The following is a 25,067-nucleotide window of genomic DNA, read 5'->3' on the forward strand; positions in this document are numbered from 1 at the left end:
ATCAAGGGGTAGCCCGCTGCTGTCAGCAGGGAGAAATGTTTAAACACAGAGATGGGAGTTTAAACATTTTCTCATTATCACAGAATGAGGGGGAAAAATACAAATAAATAAATAAGTAAAAATGGCATCCAGACTCTCTAACCCCCTGCTGGGAGCTTAATGAAGCTGTGTCATGTGACCCAAAGGAGTAGGCTTTTATCTCTGGCCCCAGTACCCGTTACTCAAGTGACACCTGTCACATGACCCAACTTTGGTCTTTTATCTGCCTTCCCCAGCCATTCTTGTGGGGAATTGTCTTTTCCAGAGATGTGTGGTCTGTGGTGGCCATTGTAGTGGGTTCTGGTAGTGCCATTAGCCTGGTCTTTTGCTTTCCTTGCCTTGAAACCACTAGATCTCTCCTCCAATATTGTTTAAACATGATAAATTATGAAACACCTGCAAAACTAAAATAAACACCAAAACCAAACAAACAAAATCTCAGAGAGCACAAAAAACATCAGTGTCATTATTATATTTCATATAAGTTTGTAGGAATTGGAATTTGGAGAGAAATTTTAAAACACTCATCTTCATTTCTGAATGTTTATTAGAGTAGGAGGTTAATAAAACCCAAGTACACTTTGTTATAAGCGTGCCTGAAACTTTAACTAGCCAGGCTCACCACGGAGAACCACAGTCACAAACTACCAGCACCGAGTGCTGTGGCTTTCCCTCCCTCAACTTCATCCTAAACCCCAGTCTGACTCGTCTACTCTTTTACTCGGTTTCTCATCCTCCTCCTGGCCTCCTACCTCACCTCACTAGTTAGAACCCCATGGGTTGGGACTTCCCTGGTGGCACGGTGGTTAAGAATCCACCTGTCCACGCAGGGAACACAGGTTTGATCCTGGTCTGGGAGGGTCCTACATGCCGAGGAGCAACTAAGCCCGTGTGCCACAACTTCTGAGCCCGCGTGCCTAGAGCCCATGCTCCACAACAAGAGAAGCCACCGCAATGAGAAGCCCACGAACTGCAACAAAAAGCAGACCCCACTTGCCACAACTAGAGAAGAGCCCGCATGCAGCAATGAAGACCCATCGCAGCCAAAAAAAAAAAAAAAAGAATCCCATGGCTTTGAACCTTTCATTTCCCTGGTCCCTTTATCTTCTGCTTCCCTATGACTACTGACATCCATCACAACCACCACCTCCATGAACATCACCACCACCACAAGTTAGCTGATTTTTATAGTGCTTACTATTTGCCAGGAACTGTTTAAAATACTTTAAATGTATTCACTCATTTGTTCCTCACAAGCAACTCTGTGATATAGATATTATTATTATCCCCATATTACAGAAGAGAAAGAGCACAGAGGAGTAAAGTAACTTGCCCAAGGCCACACAGCTAGTTAGTGCAGAGCCCGATCCAAAAGCGGTCTGGCTCTTGATCTCGCTCAACACTGGGCAATATTCAGAACTTTTCTAAACCTTTACCCGTGTACTTTTTTTTTTTTCTATCACAGAGGATATGTGTCTCTTTTCTTCTTCCAGGCAAACATAAGCTCTTAATCTCATTTCCTTCAATCTCTGATTCTTCACTGATTCATTCATTTATATATTCCACAAATATTTATTAAACACTGATTATATGTCATGCACAATTCCAGATGCTTGTGCTACATCAGTGAACAAAACATTAAAATCCTTGCTCCTGGGGGACTTACTTTCTCGTAGAGGGAGAGAGAAAATAACTCTTGAACAACATGAGTTTGAACATGGGTCCACTTATATGCAGATTTTTTTCAATAGTAAATTCTACAGTGCTACCAGATCTGTGGTTGGTTGAATCCACAGGTATGGAAGAACCACCAATACAGAGGACCGACTCTAAGTCATATTCCAATTTTTGACTGCGTGGAGGGTCGGTGCCCCTAACCCCTGAGTTGTTCAAGGGTCAATTGTAAACAATAAATATAAAACATCAGTATGTCATATATGAACAAAATGAAAACCTAGAGTCAAGGGAGTAAAGGAGTGTGGGGTTGCAAGTAAACAAATGGTAGAGGAGTTCATTCACTCAAAAGATATTTATCAAGGACCTACTGTGTACAAGGGACTATTCAAGGTGGTTGAAATACATCAGTAAATAAAACAAAGTTTCCTATCCTAATGGAGCTTACCTTTTAGCAGGGATGAGAAATAAACATCATAAATAAGTAAACCATAAATTATAGATCATGAAATCCAGTGATAATTTGCTTTAGAAAAACCGAACAGGGTAAGGGGGATTTCTGTGCAGGAGGCTTGGGTGTTGAATAGGATGGCTGGGGTAGGCTTCACTGACGGCATTGGAGCAAAGGCTTGAAGTCGGCTAGAGAGCTGGCTGTGTGGATATTTGGGGGAAAACGTTCTAGGCAGAGGAAAGAGCCAGGCAGAAGCCTAAGGAGGGAGCGTGCCTGTGTGTTTAGACTATCCGCTGATTCTCCCAACTTCTTTCCTTTTCCTTCACTCCATAAAATGCAAAAACTTCTCCTGTGCTTAAAAAACAAAACAAAACAGAACAAAACCCTCTTGGTGCTTCCACATTCTAGCTAGTACTCCATCTGTTTTATCCTCTTGTGACAGAGTTTCTGAAAGATATGTCCTATTTCTACTTTCTTACCAATCACTCTTTAATCCATTGTATTTTTCTATGACCACCATTCCACGGAAACTGCTCCCTTGGAGGTCACCCATGACCACTAGCGATCAAAATCCATGGCCTGCCTTGGTTTACACCCTTCTGACATTTTCTCTGTGGGCCCCTCAGTCTTGGTACACTCCTCTTGACTTTTGTCACCCAGAATGATTCTAGTTTTCTGCTCCACAGTTCCAATTTCTAGCCATTAATACCTTGTCTCCTTTGCGGATTCTTCCTTCTTCCACCCTTGTGCTTCTTCTCTTTGTATGTGTTCTTTTGGGGAAACATATCTTTGGGACTTCAAGGACATGTATGTAGGTCATGCCCACATATAGCCAGTCTTCATTTCCTAGTTCCAGGTCAGCAGTTCCAATTGGAGGTCTGATGCACACCTCCAACTCAAGATGTCCAGAAATGTGAATATAATCTCCTCTCCTGAACTAATTGCTTGACTAAAAATGATATATGGAGTCATTCAGGCCTGCAGACTGGAAACCTTGCAGCCATTCTTCATCTCCCAGTGCTCCCTGCACCACTAACCCTACAGTCAATTAGTTGCTATAGCAGATTCTTTGGTTGACTGTTCAGCAGTCATTCCCCACTTCTTCCCCAGTTAAGGGAAAACTGATTATTCAGGAACTTGTCCCTCAGGAAAGGTGATCCCCACTTCAGATCAGTAGCAAATCCTGACCATTCTAAAGCAGTCATCTAATTTCCCTTGCTAGCAATTTAGGAGTGGATATGTGACAGTCTGATCAGTAAGATGTGAAGAGAACTATGCTTTCTTTGAAAAAGAAGCACACAGGAAGAGACACCCTCTTCTTCAACTGGACATTGTCATATGTGCATGTGATCCCTGCGGCTGTGGTAGCATCTTGTGACCATGTTAGGAACCAGCCTGAGAATTAAGGCAACGAAGGACACCAAAGATACAGTGTAGAAAGATGGAAGGAACCTGGGTCGTTGATGATGTTGTTGACCCATCAATCAATCCTGGAACTACGTACTTCTGGACTTCTTATGTGACCTAATATTCTTATGGATTAAGCCACTGAATGGGGGTTTTCAATTCCTTACAGCCAAAAACATCCTGTCCTTTCTTTACCTCCTTCACACAGGGCTGTCTTCTTTTCACCACCACCCCCTGTCCCCACCCCTAATAGCCTGGCAAACTCTCACTTGAAGACAAAGATTAATTGTCATCTCCTCTACGACAGGGAGGACCAAAATATTATTAGATCTTATATTTCTTTCCATCTAATGTCCCATTCGACTACAAGATCCTTGGGGGAACTTTAACTTTTATATTTCTACTGTCTAGGTGTTTGTGGAATAAATTAGTGAATAGATAGGAAGGATTATTTTATATCTTGGTTCAGTTTTGGGCTCCCACAAGATTTTCTTGTAGTATCCAATGACAAGTCTTACAGAAGAAACAATTGTTTACAAGGATGCTAATAAACTTGAATGAATTCATTACCCAGCACCTTAGATCTTATACCAGGTGCCCATCAGCCTACTTAGGCAAGGAGAGGAGTTAGAAGTAGAAAATGTGAGTAGGTTCAGAGAGGATGGACTAAACTAAAACTGCTCTGGGAATTCATTTATGAAAGGCATTGAGAGTAACAAAAAGGCATCAGTCAATGTAACCTTCAGGGAAGTCTGAACACTTTGGTTTTAAGAAATGTAACTGCTCAGAGTTTATTTTCTTCCAGAAGGTAACCTCCATTGGATGTTTCCAGAGATTTTGTTATAAAAAGGCAAACATTTTTGAGAATTACTCCAAGGTGGTATTAGATGTGCACTTAAAATATCAAGAAATGTTAGAAGACAACATTACCAACTCTCATAAAAATCCTACCACTTAATGTCAGCACTGTTCAACAAAACTTTCTTCAATAACAGAAATGTTCTGTATCTGCATTGTGCATTTTGGTAGCCACTAGTCACATGTGACCATTGAGCCCTTGAAATGTGGTTAGTGTGACTGAGGAACTGAAATTTATCTTGATTAAATTTAAATTTAAATAGGCACATGTAGCTAGTAACTACCATGTTGGACAGTGACCAACATACTTTATGTGACCCAGAACTAGTCAGGATAGGCTAGGTTACACTGCAGTAACAAACAATTCCCAAATAGTAATGGATTAGAACAAAGTTTTCTCTTTTTCACTATATATTCATCATACATCATCTGGGGACTCTGTTCTACATCTCCTCATTCTGGGACCATGTTGAATGCTGCTGGTCACTGTAACAGAAGGAAAAGTAGAGATCTTGAGGGTCTTGCACAGGCAATCAAATAAACACTTGGTTCAGAAGTGATACATATCACTTCCACTCACAATTCATTGGCCAGCACTAATCATACAGCCCTATTCACCCACCAAAGGGCCAGGAAGTGCCATCCAATTATGGAGTCTGGGAGACAGAAATACTACGTGAGTAGCACTAGTGACTGAAAAAGTAAGCATCACTAAAATAACTAATACATCTAATCAAACAAAAATAAATCATATTTTTAAAAGTCAGGTGTATGTCTATGCAAAAGAGTCAACCAAAACATGGGAGGAAAAATGCATGCACGAACACCAGAAATGCTCCTTTGACAGAATCGAGGAAACAAGGAAGATTGGAATAACGTTTTTGTGTTTCATATGTAATTTTTATTAAGATTTTGAATAAGCAAATCCATTCATTAAAGGAGAAAAAGAAGAAAGCACCAGCATAATTTATCCTCCATTATAATTAAAGAGAATAATTTTGCTAATTTTTACCTTTTAAAAAATCGTAAAAAAACAAAACCAAAACCAAAAATTAGCCTATCTGTTCTCCCAACAATAGGATCTTACTATAATTCCAAGTACAGTCTGTCCACAGCTCTTCAAAAGCCCTTATTAGACAATCTTGGAATTAGCTGGGAACTTAGTGGTCAGCTTTTCTAATTTCCATTGTAGGAATCCTTCCTACAGCTTTCTGTGTCTTCTGGGGCACTACTGTTATGGAAGCACATTTCATTGGTGGACAGGTGAAACTGTTAGAGAACTCTTCCTGGTGTACCAAAAATAGCATCTCTGAGCTTTCAGTATACATATTTGTCCTGGCTGCACAAGCAACCAGCAGAGAGCCAGCCCCTTTGCTCCATGAGAACCCTCAATTCCTTGAAGGGACTTTCTCTGCCTCCGGGTTTTCCCTTTTTGGACTCTTCCTCCTTGTCCCCTGGTCTCCATGCCCCCATTCTCCTAACAGCCTTCCTTGGAGTGTGCAGCCCAGAGTTGGGGGTGGAGGTGGGGAAAGCAAAGACTGGGGACAGAGTCTGAGCATCACATCCTAGATACTTCAATTCTGTTCTTCTCTGTAAGGTGGGGAATAATTACACCTACCTCTTCCTTGTTAAGAGGATTAAACAGGATTAGATTTGTAAGTTAATAGATGCACAATAAATATTTACTTCAATATGATGTTTTAAAGTGTGATGGATAGAGCTAAATCTAGCAATAATTTAGATGTGAGCTGACTAATTCCCTTCTCTGGGACACCATCTTATTCCTTCATTTATATTACCTACAAGTATTATCATTATTTTTGTGGGCAGCCAGACGTACTATTGAGTTGGTCAAAAAGTTCGTTCGGGTTTTTCACACCATCTTACAGAAAAACCCAAATGAACTTTTTGGCCAGCCCAGTATTAATTCATATTATAGTTAAAAGTGCCAGTTTATACAAAGTCACAGCCTTACTTAACTTGTTGACATTTTAAGCCTCAAGTGTAAGAAATTAAACCAGATGAAATTTGACAGGAATGTATTGGCTTGTTGCTCATTAGCTTGTTTTATTTTCTGGGTCCTTTGCTTTGAATAGACTATTTTTTTAGAGCAGTGTTAGGTTCACAGCAACATTCAGCAGAAGTTACAGAGATTTCCCATATCCCCCTGCCCCTCCCCTGCACCGCCTCTCCTGCTATCAACATCCCCCACAGAGTGCTACATTTGTTGCCCTCTATGAACCTACATTGACCCATCATTACCACCCAAAGTCCGTTTTACATTAGGATTCATTCTTGGTGTTGTATATTCTATGGGTTTGGACAAATTTATAATTAATGACATGTATCCACCATTATAGTATCACACATAGTTACCCTGTCATACAAATCCTTAGTGTACCATCTACTCATCATTCCCTCCCTCCTGACCCCCAGCGATGACAGATCTTTTTACTGTCTCTATAGTTTTGCCTTTTCCAGGATGTAAGATAGTTGCAATCATGTAGTACGCAGCCTTTTCAGATTGGCTTCTTTCACTTAGTAATATGCATTTAGGGTTCCTCCATGTCTCTTCATGGCTTGATAGCCCCATTTCCTTTTAGGGTTGAATAACATCCTGTTGTCTGAATGTACCACAGTCTATTTACCCACTCACTCTGAGAAGGACATATTGGTTGTTTTGAAGTTTTGGCAGTTATGAATAAAGCTGCTACAAACATCTATGTGCAGTTTTTGTGTAGACCTACCTTTTTAACTCCTTTGGGTAAATACCAAGGAGCACGATTGCTGGCTCCACAGTAAGAGTATACTTAGTTTTGTAAGAAACTGCCAAACGATCTTCTAAAGTGGCTGTACCATTTTGCAGTCCCACCAACACTGAGAGTTCCTGTTGCTCCACATCCCGGTAGCATTTGGTGCCGTCCGTGTTCTGGAATTTGATCATTCTAACAGGTGTGTAGTGGTACACATTAGCTTTTAGCAAGTTCTCAGTCTTTTGAATCATGATCCAATGCTAAATATCAGCTGCCTTGTCAAGAGTGGTGTATGCTACAGATTTGATGGGCTTGTGATTACTGGAAAGATCATGGACACTGGAGACAGCCAGACCTGAGGTGTGTGCCTTAACTCTGGTGTACTGCCATGGAGAAGTTAGTTAACTTTTCTGAGCCTCAGTTTCCTCTTTTGTAAAAGGGAAGTAATAAATGAATAATAACAGTACTTACTATAATAACTACTTACTATAATAACAGTACTTAATAATAACAGTACTTACTATAATAATAGTACTTAATAATAACAGTACTGTAAGAATAAATTGTGCACCTTCTCTCATTTTATTCAAGTGGTTAATAAAAACATTTGACCAGAAGAGGACTCAGGGCTGAACCTTGTACCGCACCACTGCTGGCCTTTCTCCAGGCTGTATAATCACTGTTCTTTGAACACATATATCTGCCCCATCATCCAGCCCACACAGTTTCATCTTTCAGGTATATCTGGACAGGCTTTTTCAAACGCCTTACTAGAATCAAATACTCAGTGAGGCAGATTTCTTTGGACTATTTGTGTGCATTTTTCCTCCTTCTATCTCAGACTTTGAGTGTATAGGTACTATTTTTAAATTCTCTCTTAATTAGTTCCTCCTTGTTTTTCTAAAGGCTGTATAGAAGTCTCTGGTTTCTAGGCTACTACATTTCCTGAGTAGATGATCCCCAGATGAAGTAATTTGAGTCTCCCCGGCATCTTTTGGAAGGACCCATCGTAGAAAATGAAACATGTGTCAGCCAAGACAGAGCTCTCATTTTATTTGAGGCTTATGTGTGTGCACACACGCATGTGTGTCTGATGGTGCAACGCGACTTGAGTTACAACTTTGGAACTCTTTGCTCTTATCTCTCTATTCAGTATCTCTGCCATCAAGTCAGAGCTGAGATTCCGCATCACTTTTGCTATCATCACAGACAATTAGGATTCAGTAGAAGGAGACAGCCTGACACTTAATTCTAGGCAGCAGCTCAATCCAAACTCCCCAAATCTGGCTGGGATGGGGTGGTACTGTGTTTTCATAATCCAGTTAGTGAAGGAAGAAGCGCCCCCTTGGAAATCATAACAAAGAGGCTGAAGCAAGTCCTTTTGTTGACAACTTTATACAAGAAACTACCTTCCCTAGAGACTGTTCTAAACTTTAGACTAATCCTCTCCTTGTCACAGAAGTCCTTCTGTTGGGGGAAATTGTAAGTGAACACAGGAGTGACAGGCCTCTGTAAGCACCAGCCCTGTCTCCAAAATCTTTCAATTGTTGCCTCCCATCTGTCCTGTTCTCCTTCTGGCCCAGGGATCTCTCTATCAAATAACGAAATGAATGAAATTATTCAAGCGTCCTCTTCTCAGATGATTTCAGTCTGTGTCTAATTTTTGAGCCCATCACTGTTAAATTCTAGGCAAATATCAATAGCAATAACCTTTCATTGCTTTTTCTTCAAGTATTATGTACTGTTGCTTTGGACATCATGTTTAAAATATTCCACGTCACAGGTGATGACATAAAACCCTTGGTCCAGTGTGGAGTTAGATTTGAAGCTTCTTAGAAAGTGGGAGCAAATTAAAATGGAAACATAAATAGCCCTGGAAGTGAATGAAGAATAAAAAAATCACAATCATGAATAACATCTTATAGATTGAGTAAGGAAACCTGTTAAATATTATTGCAAAGTTATTGATGGAATTATATATATATATGTGTGCGTATAGATAGATAGAAAAGGTGATAATAAATTTTAACAGAGGTAGCATCTTACTCCTGGTAATAAGAACTAAGAAAGCTTTAAAAAGAATCAGAATCTATCTCCAAATGTACCTCACCACACCCTAACTATTCAAAACACACCAAGCTTTGAAATAATATGTGTAAAGTGCCTGGCACATGGTATATACCCAGTAAATTTTAGTTCCATTTCTCTGTTGTAGACATTAGTGTACATTTTTTCCATACCTGAAACTGACATTCTGAGGATCCTTTAAGAGTCTTAATTTTCAGGCATTGCTGCTAGTTATAAGGCCTAATATGTCCATTTACATTTTGAATCTCCTGAAAAGTGCATATTTTAACATAAATTCAATTTAGTGGAAAAGATTTACAGGCCCCCAGTGTCCATGTGATTACCACTTTCAGTCCCTAACTCCAGCACTCCCAGATTTTGCTGATCCCAAGCTATTTATTAAACAGTTTAATTGCTCCAGCTTTTCCCTATTGTGGTTCGTCTCCCGGGCTTTATCTCCTTACATTAGTATCAAGGGCCTAGGGACATGGGGAGATTACTCCAATGCACGCTCAGTCTGCCTCCTCCCTTCTTCAATTGCTGGCACAGGCACTAAGTTTGTCACGCTGCTTTTAATTGATTTTCTATTGTGACCAATTTACATCTACAGGTAATGACTCTTTGTGGAAACGGACTGTCATTCAGAGAGGCAGGGTAATCTCCCTAACTTCTGGCTGTTTAGTAAAACAAAATAACAACCACAATAGAAATAATCGTTATTTCTTAGGGGCACCAGCATCTGAGACCATTTCCATCCATGTCTTTGATAATTTTATGAAGGGCAAATTCATGTTATAGAATGTAGTGAAAGTATACACTATTCTCATAACTAGCGGGTTTAAAATGGCATAATTACACAGTAAAATCTCCATTCTAGAAATCCTTTTTACTTGGGAATACCATAATTGTATTGCCTATTGTAATTCCAATTGTACATGACCAAACTATAAACCAGTATTTCATAAAATGCTCTGATGAACAGCGATAATTCTAAACTTCCCTGATCTTTCCGAATTTCTAAATACAGTGATCGTAGAAGATCCAAAAGACAGACATTCTTGATGTGTATATGCCTTTAACAGAGAGACTGGCAAAGAGCTGACTCCTGCCGCGTGACTGACAGTGGGGGGGCGGGGGTGGTGCAGGCAGCACGCCAGTCCTTACCATCCAGGTCCCGAAGGTTCTGTGAGGAAGCTCAGCAAGCTGTGGTTGCCAGATGCATGGCCAAATCGTAGGCTAACGCTTGTGGTTTGGGATATAGCCAGGGTCCCCTGCAGGGCTGGCTGGCTGGCTCTGAGTGAGGGTCTCCCCTTGATTCCTCTATCTAGATTATTGTCCCCTCCACCCACCACGGAAGGCCCCGGATGAGACGTGCTCTTGTATGATCTAGGGATGTCTGTACCACGGTGGCGTGTGGAGTTGTCTCACCTGCCTTCCTGTACCTACCAGCTAAACGCTTTACGGTATGGTAGCTTCGGGAAAATTCTCCACAGCACCCCTTCCTCCTCAAGATTACCTTGGAAGGCTGGGCTGATGGAGAAAACTCCTGAGAGCAGCTGAGTCTGTGACCCTTGTGGGTGGCTCCTGCCTCCCTATCAGGTCCTTGTGGTTCCCAGAGCTCATCCTGGAGAGGACTCCCTGTAACCAATGGTGCAAAAGGTGTAGCCTAAGAAGCCTGTAGCAGTGATGACTGGATTCTCATAGGCCTCTGAAACCACCTCCTGGGTGGGGCTGGACTCTAAACCAGGTCTTCCCTGGCACCTGGGGGCAGGCCAGGTGGTAATTTGCACCACTGTGGTGACCGACCATCCTGGTTTACCCGGGACCGTGTCAATTTTAGCACCGAACGTCCCACATCCCGGGACACCCCTCGGTCTTGAGCAAATGGGAACAGTGGGTCACCCTGACCTCTGATTTTGTCCTATCAGCTGACAGTGAGAAGTACGTAGTTAAGGGAATTTAACATGCCAGTGGAGTCCTGTATTCCAATGTGTCAGCTCGAGGCCTTACAGTGACGTGTAAGGCCTGTCTCAGGAGTCTTATCCCGCCCCCTGCAATGAGAGCTGACGCACACTGCCCTCCTCCTTTCACAGCCGCAGGGCCGAGGCCTCTGAGCCCACAGTGGGAATGAAGAGCCAGGCACAGAACAGAGCTGCTCTGAACCCATGAACAAGGTCTTCACTGGACAGTGGGTGATTTTCAGTTCCATCCATAAAGAGCCACACAGTTGGAACCACTTACCTGGAAGATCTTGGTGATCTCACTCTTTCTGTTCACCAGCATTTGCTAAACCCGGCTGGGTGGTGACCTTTCCGGTAGGAGGCCAAAAGGTCACACATTTCTGGCTTTAGCCTCACTCCTGAAACTGTAAACAAAGACTCCTCTGTAGGGAAGAAAAGAGAACACCACCATATTATTTCCTTGGATCTTTCACAGTGTATTTTTTATGTCTGTTGTAATATTTGTCACCCGAAGAGACGTCAAAACGTGAGCCAGACTTATACACCAATAATTTGCACTGACTCACGGATAACTCACTTTACTGAACAACTGTCACGTGCCTCCTATTCAATTCAATTCCATTCAATGCATATTTACCAAATGAACACTTGGGTAAGGCATTAGGCTTGGTGTTGAAGGTGGTAAAAATAGGAGTAGAACTGGGAGCCACACACACACTAACAACAAGAGCCAAAAGCAAGCCAAGGAGTCTGGACACGAGTCCGGGTGATGACAGGCAGTGAGGATTGTGCTGGGCTAGATATGTTTTGGAAAGTTTCAAATTTCTGTTACATTAGATACATTTGGCAGCCTATTTAAATAGACTCTACAAAAGGTGTGACTTTTGCAGATTAAATTTTTTTTTGAAATATATGTATATTACCTGTGCCCTCTGATTCATGTGTTTTGTTAGCTCAGAATGCTGACAGTTTGCATTTTTATAAATGCCTATGTTTGTTAAGTGTGTGCTGTTCCCGGGTGCTTACTACGCTAAAGTTATGGGCCAGGTCTTCCAAAAGTTAACATTTTAAGGGGCTCATCTACAAAATGGGGATAATTAAACTTCTGGGCAGATTGCTCTAAGTTTAAGGCAGATGATATATGCCAAACATCTTGGGTTGTTCTAATACACTGTATATTTTTAATAACTAGTAGGCACTGTTACAAGCATCAGCACAGATACCACCTGAGAAAAACATCCAGGGGCAACAGCCACATCGTCACCAAAGCACAACCTCAAAACCTGCTCAGGACATCCTTCCACTTGGGCACTGCTTTCCCAAGGCTCACAAGCTGCACAAACTGGGTTGCTCTAAATATTGCACAGTTTCACAGAAAGAGAAGCTCCAGCTTTGGTGCACCAAAAAGCATAAAATGCCTTAATAATATTGTTTGCTGGAAGCTACTCACACCCAAAGGGAAGAAATAAACCTGCAATGCCGGCTCTGTCTTGGCTGCCTTGGGTAAGCTGTGGCCCTGACTCCTTCTGTTTGGAGTTACACATTTGCTAGACTGCAAAGGGGAGACATCAAGTCTTATTCATATGCATAATGCATTTTCCCAGGTACATTATAATGCACAATTTTGCATTCTACTTTCTTTTAGCTCATGTCATAGCGTAAACAGTCAAACAGTTCAAATAAACAGTGCATATTAAACTTTACAGATTACTCTCAAATTGACTCAAGTCCAAACCATTTTGGGAACTTCCTTCTGGGAGAAGTGTCCTCTTGCCTTGGGGACAGTGGCATGAAGGTGTCCCTCAAAAGCAAAAGCTCCTCAATAGCAATGAGGGAGGCAGGGGAGAGAGAGGGGGAGAGAACAATAAAGCGGTGGGGGGGGGGGGAGGGGGGAGAAAGAGACAGAGAGAGAAAGAGAAAAAGAGAGATGGGGCGGGGGTGGGGCGTGGGGTGGAGGATGAGCGAGAGAAGCATTATGTGGTAGAACTGCACTGGCAAAGCAACCAGTTAATCAAAGGGATTCCAATTTGGCCGTGGACTGCCCGACTCTCCTTCCCAACTCATAGAAAAAGAAAAAGAAAACAAGAGGAGAAAAAAAAGAAAGAAGGAAGAAAGCGGCCCAGTGGTTCTCCTGTAGCAATCTCACAAATGCAAAACCTTCCGTTCGCTGACTCCTCATTAGCTTACTGAATCTGACAGCATAATTATCGCAGCTGCTTTGCGCTTAGAATAAATAAATACAAAAGTGGGTGTTTAAAAATTTTTTGAGAAGGGAAATTCAGTCATCTAGACAGTCAGTAGGACAAGTTTATTTAAAACTTTTAGATTCTTATGTATTTAGATCATTTTGGAATGAGATAATGAGATAGCTGTCTTTCAGTCTAATTGAGTTCCTAAAGCTCCTGGCTCTGTCGGCTGTCACCGCTTTCAAACTTTGCTTTAACTTTCCTTCCTTTAGAAATCTGATCCTGGTGTCTCCATTTACTCTTCCTGGGCTGATAACCTGGTGAAGTCTTGGTGCACTGGAGTGCAGAAAGTGACTTAATGGGATTGAGGAGCTAAATAACCTTTCACAGGAAACAAGATAATCAGATCTCTTCTACTTGCCTGTAATGGCTGAAAGAGAAAGCATAAGTTGAAAAGAAAGCTTGGAAATTAAACCATCATTTCAAAATGTCTTGTAATTTCCCTTGTCACGTGGCTTTTGTGCTACTCTTACACATCATCAATCCATCAGCTGGAGTTGCTTAGTGCATTTAATTATTCAGAGTGCACGCAGCCTCCGTGACTGAGCAGTAATTTTAGCTCATGTGTATGTATATAGGCTTCATATCTTCAAAGCCCAAAGGATCACACAGTACTTTAAATTGAAGTTGCTAACTAACATGGAGTGCACTTAAAACTCTGACTAGGGGCACAGCACATATGCATTTCCGATTAAAGCAGATGATCTTTCCTTTTAAAATTAATTAGTGCCTATTTATCTTTTCCTCTCCCTCCCTCCGCTCATTCTCCCAGGACCGCATTTATATGAACCCTTGAATTCAGTGAGTTAACAGCTTTATAAAATAAACATTTTGTCAATCTGGGGTACAGGAAACTAGTGTTAACCCGTTGTGCAGATTGAGAAATTGAGGTTTATGAAGGCCAATAATGCATGTGGCGCTGGGGGCAAAAAGAAGATGACTCAGGTTCTTTAACTGTTAATCCAGGGCTTGAACTCCCTGTACCATTTGTCTTACCTCATTCCTTTAAACAATAAAGGCAATATAACACCAACATGAAAGAAAACTGAAAAAAGGAAGAAATTACCCACATTTTCCCTTAACTAGCAGAGCAATTGATTTTTGTTCTCTACCTTCCAGTTTTGTTGATATGCATAATGCATTTTCATAGCTGCATTATAATATGCAATGTTGTACCCTACTTTCTTTTAGCTTGTGTCATAGCATAAACATTTCCACACTACTCCACACTCCTGTGAATTATCATTTTAAATGTTACATAGCACTGTATGCTGATACCATAACAATATAACAATATTTACCCAATCAGTTCTCTTGTGTTGAATATTTAGAGTTTCTTTTGTTTTTATTTTAGAATTTTAAAAAATTATAGACAATACTGCAGTGAACATTTTTATGCATCTAGGATTTTGTGTTTTGTTTTCCTGTTCAATTGCTTCTTTGGATAATTTCCAGGAACCAAAGTATAGGGTTGAATGTTGTTCCCAATGTTATGGCTCCTGATGAGTGTGGCAAAATGTTTTGCAAAGGTTGCCCCAACTTACACCACCATCTGCAGAGAATCGTTTTACCACAGCCTCCCCAGCACCGGGAGTCCTTAAGTTGAGGGGAAAAAAAAACTACTTTAACAGTTATTTGTATTTATTTAATCACTAGACTGCCTATTTATCCCATGTGTTGGTATGCTCTTTTCATTTCCTTTGTATAAATTGCTATTTTATGCCTTTGCCCAATTTCCCATTGGATCCCTGATATTTTTCATACAAAACTGAATAAGTAATAGTAAGGAAAAATAATGACCACCATTGATTAAGAAATCTTAAAACCCAAGGGTGACTGTGTTTAAAAAAAAAAAAAAAAAGAACAAACTAAGACAAGATGACATTTAGGATTAAGGAAGAGGTCAGGGGCTTGGGTCTTTATTAAGCATAAAATTGAGCCCTCTTAATTGTGAGATATTAAACATGTTACCTGGGGACATGTGACATCTTTCCTGGAAAGGCTCTAAAATAAACACAGAGTACGAGACAGTGGAAAGGTTGCAGGGCTGGGAGTCAAGATCTTGGTTCGAATCTGGGTTGTGCTACTAAATTCCCATGCGCTCTTCAGCGAGCAGCCATGAGGAGCAGAAGAGAGTGGCTTGGAGTCTGACTTACAGTCAAATCTTGCCTCTTCCATTTACTGGCTGTATGACTTTGAGCAATTAGCCTCTCTCAGCCCCAATTTTCTAACATGTAACATGAGGATAATAACTCCAGTCTCGCCAGTTAGTATCTAGATTGAATGAGAATTTATAAAAAATCACAGATGCCCAATAAATGGCAGCCACTATTCTTCTTCTCTGGGTGTTAGGGACTCAGCTATATAATGAAGATATGGAATAGTTGGGTCCCAAAATCCTTTTCTTGTCAAAGGGTCTCTAACTGTTTCCTGAAGCATTTATCTTTATTTGAAGATTCTTTCAACCCATGATGTTCACAAATTTAACCGACTTAAGGGCTTGGTCGAGCTGAGGGACTTGGTTTACCCAGACTCTCCCTACCAACACAACTCTACACAACACTAAAAGGCAACCCAACATCTTGTATTCTAACGCATTAGAGTGGGTTGAGGACAACACTGAGCATAGAAGGTGAAGAAGAGTGGTATGGAGGACACTGCCTCACTTGCTCCTTGAGTACTGATTAATGGAGGATTTAAAAGGTAGACAGAGTGGTCTGAGTTAGGTTACAAACTCCTAGAAGCAGACTAGGATTGATAGACCTGGCTTGGAATCTCCCTTCCCTCTTCCCCATCAAACCCAACCTCCAAAACCTGGCCTCTGGAATGACAAAATATTCTGGTTAAATTTTGAATAAACTAGACAATAAAAGCAATAGAGTAGATTTGAAATCATTAGCACACAAAGAGCTAAACTAAGCTTTACTAGTCCATGTTAAAGAATGTTTAAATTGTTGCAAGAAGGCATATAATGACCAGGAGTAAAACCTAGGATGGAACATGAGTCAGGATGGTACTATTACTAAAAAGAAGACACCTTCAGACGATATTAGATGGCGTTCAGAGGAGGATGACAGTCCTCTTCCTGGATAGCCTTCCTTCCCAACCATCCAGACCCCCTCATCTTTCAACACCCACTCACAAAGCCATCCTGGACCCCCACAGCTGGAGTTTAATCTCACCTCCTTTGAACTCCCAGAGCACTTCACACTTGGTCTGTGGCTGTTTATATACTTGTCTCATTTCCTCAAGGACTGTAAGCTCTTCGAGGACAAAGTCCATGACTAATTCATTTTGGTATCCCTCAATCTCATATCTGATAGACTCTCAGTAAATCTTCCATGAATGAACTGGAAAATAACTCTCCCACTATGTTACAAACTTGAGTCTAGGATGGGTCCATAGTCTCAGAGAGAAGCAAAAATAATTGAAATAGGTTCAGAATAGAACAATGAAACAAAATAGTTAAAAGGTAAAACAATCTATATTGGGTTGTTTGGCAAGGTGGGGAGGGGGGAGTCAAAGGAAGTCAGCCTAGAGAAGTGAGCTTTAGAAAGTGATATCAAGGCATCTTCAAATACATTAAAGAGATATTATTAAAAGAAGACCTGAAGTTCTTTTATTGGAGCAAAACAAAGAATTACTCACATTTTAATGGAGCAATACGAATAAAGCCTATTGAAGAACTACCAGAATGTAGATACTAGGGTGATGTGATGGAGGGTAGAGGTAAATGCCTTCTTCTATGCCTACAGGTACCAAAGTATATGATGACAAGAAGGACTCTGGTAAATTATTTTTGCAAAAGTACTTGTGAAACAACTGCAAGCTTTTAAGTTTTAGTTTGTTTTGTTTTGTTTTCTGTTTGTTTGTTTTCTAAGATGCTGAAACCTGTTTTAAAGGAGAAGGGGGATTTAGTCCAGGAAGGAATGGGAGAGACTCAAGCCTGGGATTTAGAAAGCAAAATGGGACCAACCCACAGAGACAGTCAGCCTTTGATGTCCTGGCGATCAAGGACCATGGCTCAAGGACCAGACTCTTAAATCACGTGGCATTTACTGCCGGAGATAAAAAATACTTCTGTGGATCGGTGTCTGTGGTTCAAAATGGCTAGGTTCCAAAATCAGTCTTAACTCTCCAAGGGTGACATTTGGAAGGCTCCCTGCAAGAACAGAGTGGAGCCAGCTTCTAGAAGGGGCAGCTTAATGATTTTCTACTCCCCTCACTCTCAAATCATTATGCAGCGTTTCTTTCCCAGAGCCCAAGTTCATGCTGAGGGCAAAGGGAATTAAACGAAGAAACTGAACCTGCAGCTAAGATTAGAGTTGCCAAGGGCCTAATTTTAGGTCCTAGCTGCCCCAGCTGACGTCCTGCACTGCTGGCTCAGCCGTGAGGACCACAAGTGTGGCCGTAAGCCGATGACTGAGTGGGTAGAGCGTCTCCCCAGCCATCTGCAAAAGCAATTAGCTTGCTGTTGGGTGTGTTTTGAGAGAGACTACCAATAATTTCTCCTTCAACAAATGTTTCTTCAGGTGTTCAAGAGTCAATAAGGGAAAATGTCAGTGCTTGGCAGGAATTCCCACATGCTTGCCGTTCTAGTATTCATGCTTCTCCACTTAAGAATGTGCTCCCAAAGGGAACTAAGCCTAGAATTTCTGGATTTTTGTGGCAAGTGACCCCCCTGATCTCCTCTGGCCATAAGCTTACTGCCACAACCTAGGGACAATGTTGTTCGGGACCTCTCGGCTTCATGAAAATAGACATGGATGGATGAGAGCAACACTTGCATTTTGGGGTGGGGGGGAATGTCTGCGCCATGCTTCCGGTGGGATTTAGGCTGTCCTACTCTTCACACGGTTCCCAGCCTCAGGTTTCATGCTTAAATTGTCTTCGTTAGAGGGCAGACAATAAGAGCTGGCATATCCCGGATCAAAGGGGAAGCAGAATATATTTTAAAGTGACAACTTTGTTATCCTGCAACCAGAATAAAACTGGAATAATAAAATGATACAAATATAATCCCTTAAGTGATTCCATACTGCCACCAGAGAGCAAAATTTCTTGCATAATTATGGCAGGGAAACTCTCTCTATGAACCACTCACAAGTGCATGTCTTATTTTTGCACAATTCTTATGCCTGGGGCAGCACCCCTCTCGGATGGAGACTCCGTGTCCCTGTGGGGTGGGAACTGTGATAACTGGCTGGTGCTCCCTGTCTGAAAAAGAGGCTCTTAATAAAGGCTCACTGCCATGGACAATGAAAAAGTAGGTTGGCACTGCCAGGCCAAGGGAGTGCACCCTTAGAAGACGTGCCCTTGGTGACGGCTACTGCTCTCAAGATGCACAAACTGGTTCCAGTGGCTGCACTCTCTTCCTCTATTTTTCTTTCCAATTTTCCTGGTACCTTTGTTTTCAATGTCTTCTTGTCCACGTCCTATCTATCTGTCTCTAAACCTATTTCTGCACCCCCACTCACACACACACACACGCGCGCGCGCACACACACACACACACACACACACACACACACACACACGATCTGCCCCCCTTCCCCGTCTCTTGGCGTTGGCCCTTTCATCTTCTCCCTCGGGGATTCGAGATGTCGCTGCAGGAAGTGCTTGTCGGCCGAGGCAGCAGCAGCAGAGCCCTGTGGCTTTGACAAACCTCATTTAATTGGGAGGAAGCCAGGAGAATTTGAAAGAACTGAAACATCCATGAAACTCCTTTTATCAGGCATAATTTAAACTCTGCATGGAAAAACCCCTATATGTATAAAGAAAAGTCAACTTCCCTCCTGCTGTGAGCACTCCTCATCTCCCCTCCCAGTGCAGGCAGGCTCCTGCAAGATTCCATCTTTTCATTTTTCTAAAAGTGTCAAAGTAGATTTGGACTCTGTAGCTGGGTGAACAGAGAAGGAATACAGATCGGTCCCCCTCCTATCCCTGCATGTGCACACACACACACATGCAACAGAGCCCCTCTGTTGGTGGCTTTGCTTCAAATGACCAGGAAGAATCAAAACCCAAGTTTCTAACAAGACATCAGTTTGCACAGTGATTGTTTCCTCCTAATTACTCTTCATCAAGGAAAAGCTGGTGCCCAGAAAACTTTGAAGATCCCCAGTGGTTCTCAGTACACAGAATAATAAATCCTGGAGGAGAGCCATGGGAGGAGTTTCTTTAAGTGGAGAGAGGGGTTGTGAATGTGTGTGTGTGTGTATACCTCCAGTGTGTATACCTGCATGAAATAGTAGTTAGAAGCCCCAAGCCCAAGAGGAGAAAGCTAAGAAGGGGGGATCTAGGGGCTCAGACTGGCAAGAAGCTATTGAGATGGGAGTAGGGGAGGGGATGGGGATAAAGCTCTGGGTGAGGTACCAGAAAGGGAGTAAGAATTGCAGGTCGCATGGAATGTCTTTTACTCCACGCATATGCCAAGCCATGTCCCTCCCCTCCTTCCAAATTCCACTCCAGAGTTACCTCCACTCTCATCCATCTTACTTGAGTTATTCTAGTTCCTCCAAAGAATTGCCTTCAGCACACACATGTTCTCTGGACATCTGCAGCTGATTACGCACAGACTTTAGCTGTTTAGATAGGATTTGTGCTAATATGTGTACGAGGGTGTCCTGTTTCCTCTTCCTCACCCTCTTTTCCTCCCACTTCATAAGATCCTTGAGGTCAAGGACAAGCCTCTTTTTTCCCTCAAATTTTATAGCACTTAATATGTTCTTGACACTTAATGGCAACTTAATAAATACTGATGACCGACTCTTCTTACAGGGTTAAGTACGACATTAACCCCAGTTGTATGATTATGGTTATTTTTGGAGATCCTAAATGACTCACTTTAATAATAAAATGCCTCAAGAAGTCCCAAACTAAGGGCTTTGGGCTGATGCAGGACAATGTCCCAGTTACAGCAGAGCTGCATTTGCAAACCCTGGAGACGCTGGCCAGACCGTGTGCCCAAGCCTCCTGGGCCGTAGCTCCCCACTCCAGCCCCATCCTTTGCCCCACCACACCCCATCCTACTACCCTCCTTATTAGCTTTCTTCTCTCTGGCTTAGGGCTTCTAAAAACTGTTTTCAGCTGAATGGTGGATGTTTTCAAAGAAACTCCACCTAAGGAGAGTCCCCCGCAAGCAGCTGGGGCCACAACTGCACTGCCCACAACCTCCGCACAGCCCTTCCCGGCCACATTCTGAGAAACGTGAGGAGCGCTCCAGCCACATGATCCCTCAGCAGTTTTCAGATTTGGAGGATGACTTCAGGTCCAGGCAGCAAAGCTGATTTCAGAGTAACTTGTGCTTCCCGTGGGCGTCCAGCCTGGGCGGACGCTCCCCTCTCCCCATGCCCCACCGGGTACTTCCTTGGGCAGCATCAGATTACCAGTCAGGACAGGCCCAGCTCTCCTCTCCTGACATATCCATGTCACCTATCATCTTACTCTACGGAAGGAGAAAAGGGGGTTGTTAGAAACTTTGGTTTTGCTAGCGAAAGCAAACTCAGAGGCAACTTTCATCTCATCCACTTTCTAAACATAAGGGTGTGTGTGGGAAATGTTTGGATCATCACAACGAGGTCTGTGTCACCTCAACCGTCAACTTTCGAGTTTTAGAAAAGTGCAAACAGAACTCGGGCAAGATTTGATCCCGTCTTGCTTCTCCCAGCTCGGAGCTCACTTCTGGTTGCAAATTCTATGATTCTCCAGTGCACCGAGAAAATACTTAGACACTGAGACGTATATGTATACATGTACACACTACACACACACACACACACACTCACTCACTCCCTTGCTCACCATCAGGAAGCTGGTGCAGCTGAGCCGGCAGGGCACCGAAATAATTGTGAACCAGTGCTTCCTGGGCGGAGACACGGTCTCTTGGAAAGCCTTTCAGCATTTGGGAGGCCAGGTCTTCAGCTTCCGGAGCCCTGCCTAACCTGGAAAAGTGAGAGAGAAAAAGGATTTCTCCAGAGGCCTCACTTCTGAAAAATCAAGGGGGAAAGAAGAAACGTAAAGAAAAGGAGATGGTTGAGGACTCCCTGGTGGCGCAGGGGTTGAGACTCCACGCTCCCAATGCAGGGGGCCCAGGTTCGACCCATGGTCAGGGAACTAGATCCCACATGCGTGCTGCAACTGAGAGTTCGCATGCCACAACTAAGGAGCCCGCGTGCTGCGACGAAGACCCAGTGAAACCAAAATAAATAAAATAAATAATACAAAAAGAAAAGGAGGTGGCTAGAAGAGTTTCAAATAGAATTTCCCGGGGACTAGTAAAGTTGATGGCAAGTGGAAAAATAACCCCCACACTGAAACTCTTACCTGTCCTAAGCTGAAGGGAAAATTTCAGCATTCCATCATTCAGCCCCACCCCTACCCCCTCCACCGTGGCTCTGGGTACCATGTACTCATATATACATAAAGGATCTGGAATTGTAATTATAGAAACAGAAATATATAATTAAGGATTCTTCTTTGAGGGACACAGCACACCCTAGCAAGTAGAAAAGCCCAGTTGGAAATATGCTCCCAGGGTGGCACGCACAGAATCCTGGAAGGGGAAGGGGGAGAGAGGAGATTCTGGAGCGTGAAACTTGGCTGGAAAAAGCCCTTATTTATAGTGTTTCTGAAGCTCAGCTCCCAGGGTTTTTCTCTAAGAAGCTCTATTGGTTTCCCCTGAGATGGAGCATAGGCAAGAAAGATAATTAAGTACCCAGATTACAGTAAGGACAGATCCTCAAGTTGACCTTATGTTGAATTATAAATTTGGAGTTGAGTAAATCCATTAGCTGAGCAACTATCATGTAGGTGGTTGGATCTGGGAGATACAGGAAAGCTGTCTTCTGGAAGCTTAATCTAGTAGAGGAGTCACACACGAATCAAATGGTCACACAAATGCATATGCTGTGAAGAAAAAGGTCCAGATACCTGACTTAGGAGGTGGTCAGGGAGGACTTTCCTGAGGAAGCAGCATTTGAGCTGAGAGCTGAAGACCTGGGGCAGGGAAGGGGCAGGCGTTGGAAACCCCCCCGGGGTGGGAGGGAAAAGAGTGATTTTAAAGAAAGGAAGAAAGGCCAGTTGGCTGGCCTGGGACAAAGAGGAGAGGGGCCAGATATGGAGCCAGGGAGGATGGCAGGAGCTGACCCTGCAGGCCCTGTGGGTCTTAATGCTTCCCATTTACTTACAATGTGTGGAAGTCTTTGCTAACCTAGTGCCAATCATTTAAGTACACCCATCTCTAGAGCCCACAGACAGGTTTACTAGTGGAAAGCACAAGACAGAAAACTGTGCTGATCTTGAGAGGCAATTAAGTGCAGAACCGATGCCTGACATTCAGAATTAAGTTGCACGGCCATGCAACTCCCCAATTAAGCAAAAACAGATGGGCTTACTTAATGCTGAATGCACTCACAACCCTTTCCCTCCCTAGATGCCATGAGGCTGGAAGCCCTGGTCCAGAGTTGGAATTTGCCTAATTTTTGCATAAGATTTGCGTAAAAAACTTTCAGGTATCTGATTCCCATGACATAAAATTGTTTCTGCAAACAGATAACTCTGACCTCAAACTCAAGAGTAATTGCTTCACAGACTTAAGATAAAGAAGAAAGTTGCAAATTCCCAGTCTTTGCACATTTCCAGGCCAGTTAGAAGCCAAGGGAACCAGGGGTGGAGGTCTGCTTAGCCGTGTGTGGCCTGAAGTGCTGGCAGGTATTTTCTCTATCTAGGGTGCCCTGTCCAGGTGCGGGTTTCCAGGGCCCATGAAACAGAAGTTCGGATTGGGGAAGCTGGTACAGATCAGTAGGACCCAGTATCAGTCTGGAAGGAGACTCAGGGGGAATCCTGTGAAAAAATTTTTAGCCAGTCCATGTTCACAATAGGGTGGTGGGGTGGGATGTGTGTCAAAATTAGGGCCTGAACCCACTCTCTGGACTTCCGAGGGTTGGTGGTTATGGGGAGGGGGAGTGATGCATCTATCAGCGTCTGCCTCCACACTGCACCCCAATCGGAGATGTTTTCTCTGCACACTCCCACCCAAATTGCTTGTAACAACTGAATTGTTACAGAATGGCTCTGGAGAAGGGCTTAGGACCTGCGACCTGATGGGACAAGGAAGACTAGGGGACTTGTCCTGAACTTGTGTTAGCTAGACATAATCCTGTTTTTATTTAGACTGTATATAGGTGGGGCGGCTGGGGAAGCCAGGAAAGGCGGATGGAGCTTGTGGGGGTTGCAGGGATACATATAAGAAGAAGAGGACACGTTCATCAGACAAATGAAAGAGAGTAAGAGATGGTCAGTAATATGGGGACTTCTTTTTGAGGACTTTCCTCTTCAACTCACCAACCTCCCCCTGCCCTTCCCACGAGGTTGTATCAAGGCTTTTAGTGGTGTTGGGATTAGTTTCAATTTCATGGCCTCCAAACGATGACTGCTACCACCTACTTCTGCTCCTCAGCTGGCAGAGGCAGTGACCAGGGCAGAGTACACACATGAAGGCTTTTCCTTAGTTGAGCCAATTTCATGTTGGTCTTCCCTGTATAAACCAAACACACGGCCTCCTGACTATAAGCCTTTACTAGTAGCACTCATAGTAGGACAACTCAATCTGGACAAGCATCCCAAGAATCTCCACCTTGCTATAATCTCTTATTTGGGAGCTAAGAAAAGAGCCCTAGGAGTACAGATGTTGCTTCTTTGGGCACAATGTTAATTTACTTCCATGTTGGTATTATTCTGCTTCTTTCTGCCATTTATAGTCTTGTTTAATATGTACTGCCTTTATTGTCACATTTCTACAACTTGCCACCTCCTCTAACTCCTACCAGAACAATTCTTCACTGGTTACAACCCTTACTTTGGAAATGAAAGCTGATATGGAAAGTGAACACCACAAAATTAATTTACCTGCTAGCACCTTTCCATATAGGCTAAATGTTAACGGATGTTATTTGTTAGGCTTGTGATATTAGCTATGGAACATGTCAGGAATACCTTGCAAAGGTAAGAGAACCTACCAACCAATTAATCAGAGTCTGTTAATAAAGACCAAGAATCCTCTGGTGAACCTCTCCTACTAGTAACATTTCCAGAAGTGAGAAGTGTTCTGTTGCCAAAATAATACGTACGTTTGTTGTAGAACACTGAGAAAATGCAGAGAAAGAAAATTAAAGCTATGTTACTCTGAGATAACCCTTTTCACCACTGCTTTAGTGTTTATTTATTCTTTAGTCCTTTATTTTTATACAGATATATTTTTGGGGGATCATATTCTATATGCTGTTCAACCTACATTTTGCACTTAACTCTCTTGATCATCTTCCCAGGACTTTGAATAGCCTTCTAGGACATCATTTTAATGACTGCATAGCATTTCACTATGCAGTTATACCATAATCTACTTAGCCAAACCCTTATCAAAGTTGTTTCCTTTCTTGTTGGGGTGTAAGGGCATGTATTAAAATCATACTGTGACAAATATCCTTAAAGAGAAATCTTTGTGTATTTGTGCAATAATTTCCTTAGTATAAATTCTGGAAATTGAAATTTCCAGGTTGAAGGATACTATACAACATATTAAATATTTTGATTATTAGCTAGTTGTACAATT

General features: G+C 42.5%; 1 protein-coding gene across 5 annotated transcripts in view; it reads right to left on the bottom strand.

Annotated features, from left to right (window-relative positions):
• Positions 1-8,100: 8,100 nt before the first annotated feature.
• The window catches only part of CDK15 (cyclin dependent kinase 15), a 102,652-nt gene continuing 85,685 nt past the window's right edge, over positions 8,101-25,067 (bottom strand). For 3 of the 5 annotated variants that reach the window (XM_057746886.1, XM_057746889.1, XM_057746890.1), the window contains 3 exons: positions 21,260-21,444; positions 11,491-11,632; positions 8,101-9,055 (listed from right to left, as the gene is read on the bottom strand). In XM_057746886.1, the coding sequence (XP_057602869.1) occupies positions 11,523-11,632; positions 21,260-21,444 (295 nt within the window). In that variant the 3' untranslated portion in view covers positions 8,101-9,055; positions 11,491-11,522. Of the gene's footprint in view, positions 9,056-11,490; positions 11,633-21,259; positions 21,445-23,800; positions 23,994-25,067 lie in introns of those variants that run through there. The other 2 variants (XM_057746887.1, XR_009055206.1) reach the window with 2 other exon arrangements.

Source organism: Hippopotamus amphibius, chromosome 8, assembly GCF_030028045.1.
Source record: "Hippopotamus amphibius kiboko isolate mHipAmp2 chromosome 8, mHipAmp2.hap2, whole genome shotgun sequence".
Lineage (NCBI taxonomy): Eukaryota > Metazoa > Chordata > Mammalia > Artiodactyla > Hippopotamidae > Hippopotamus > Hippopotamus amphibius.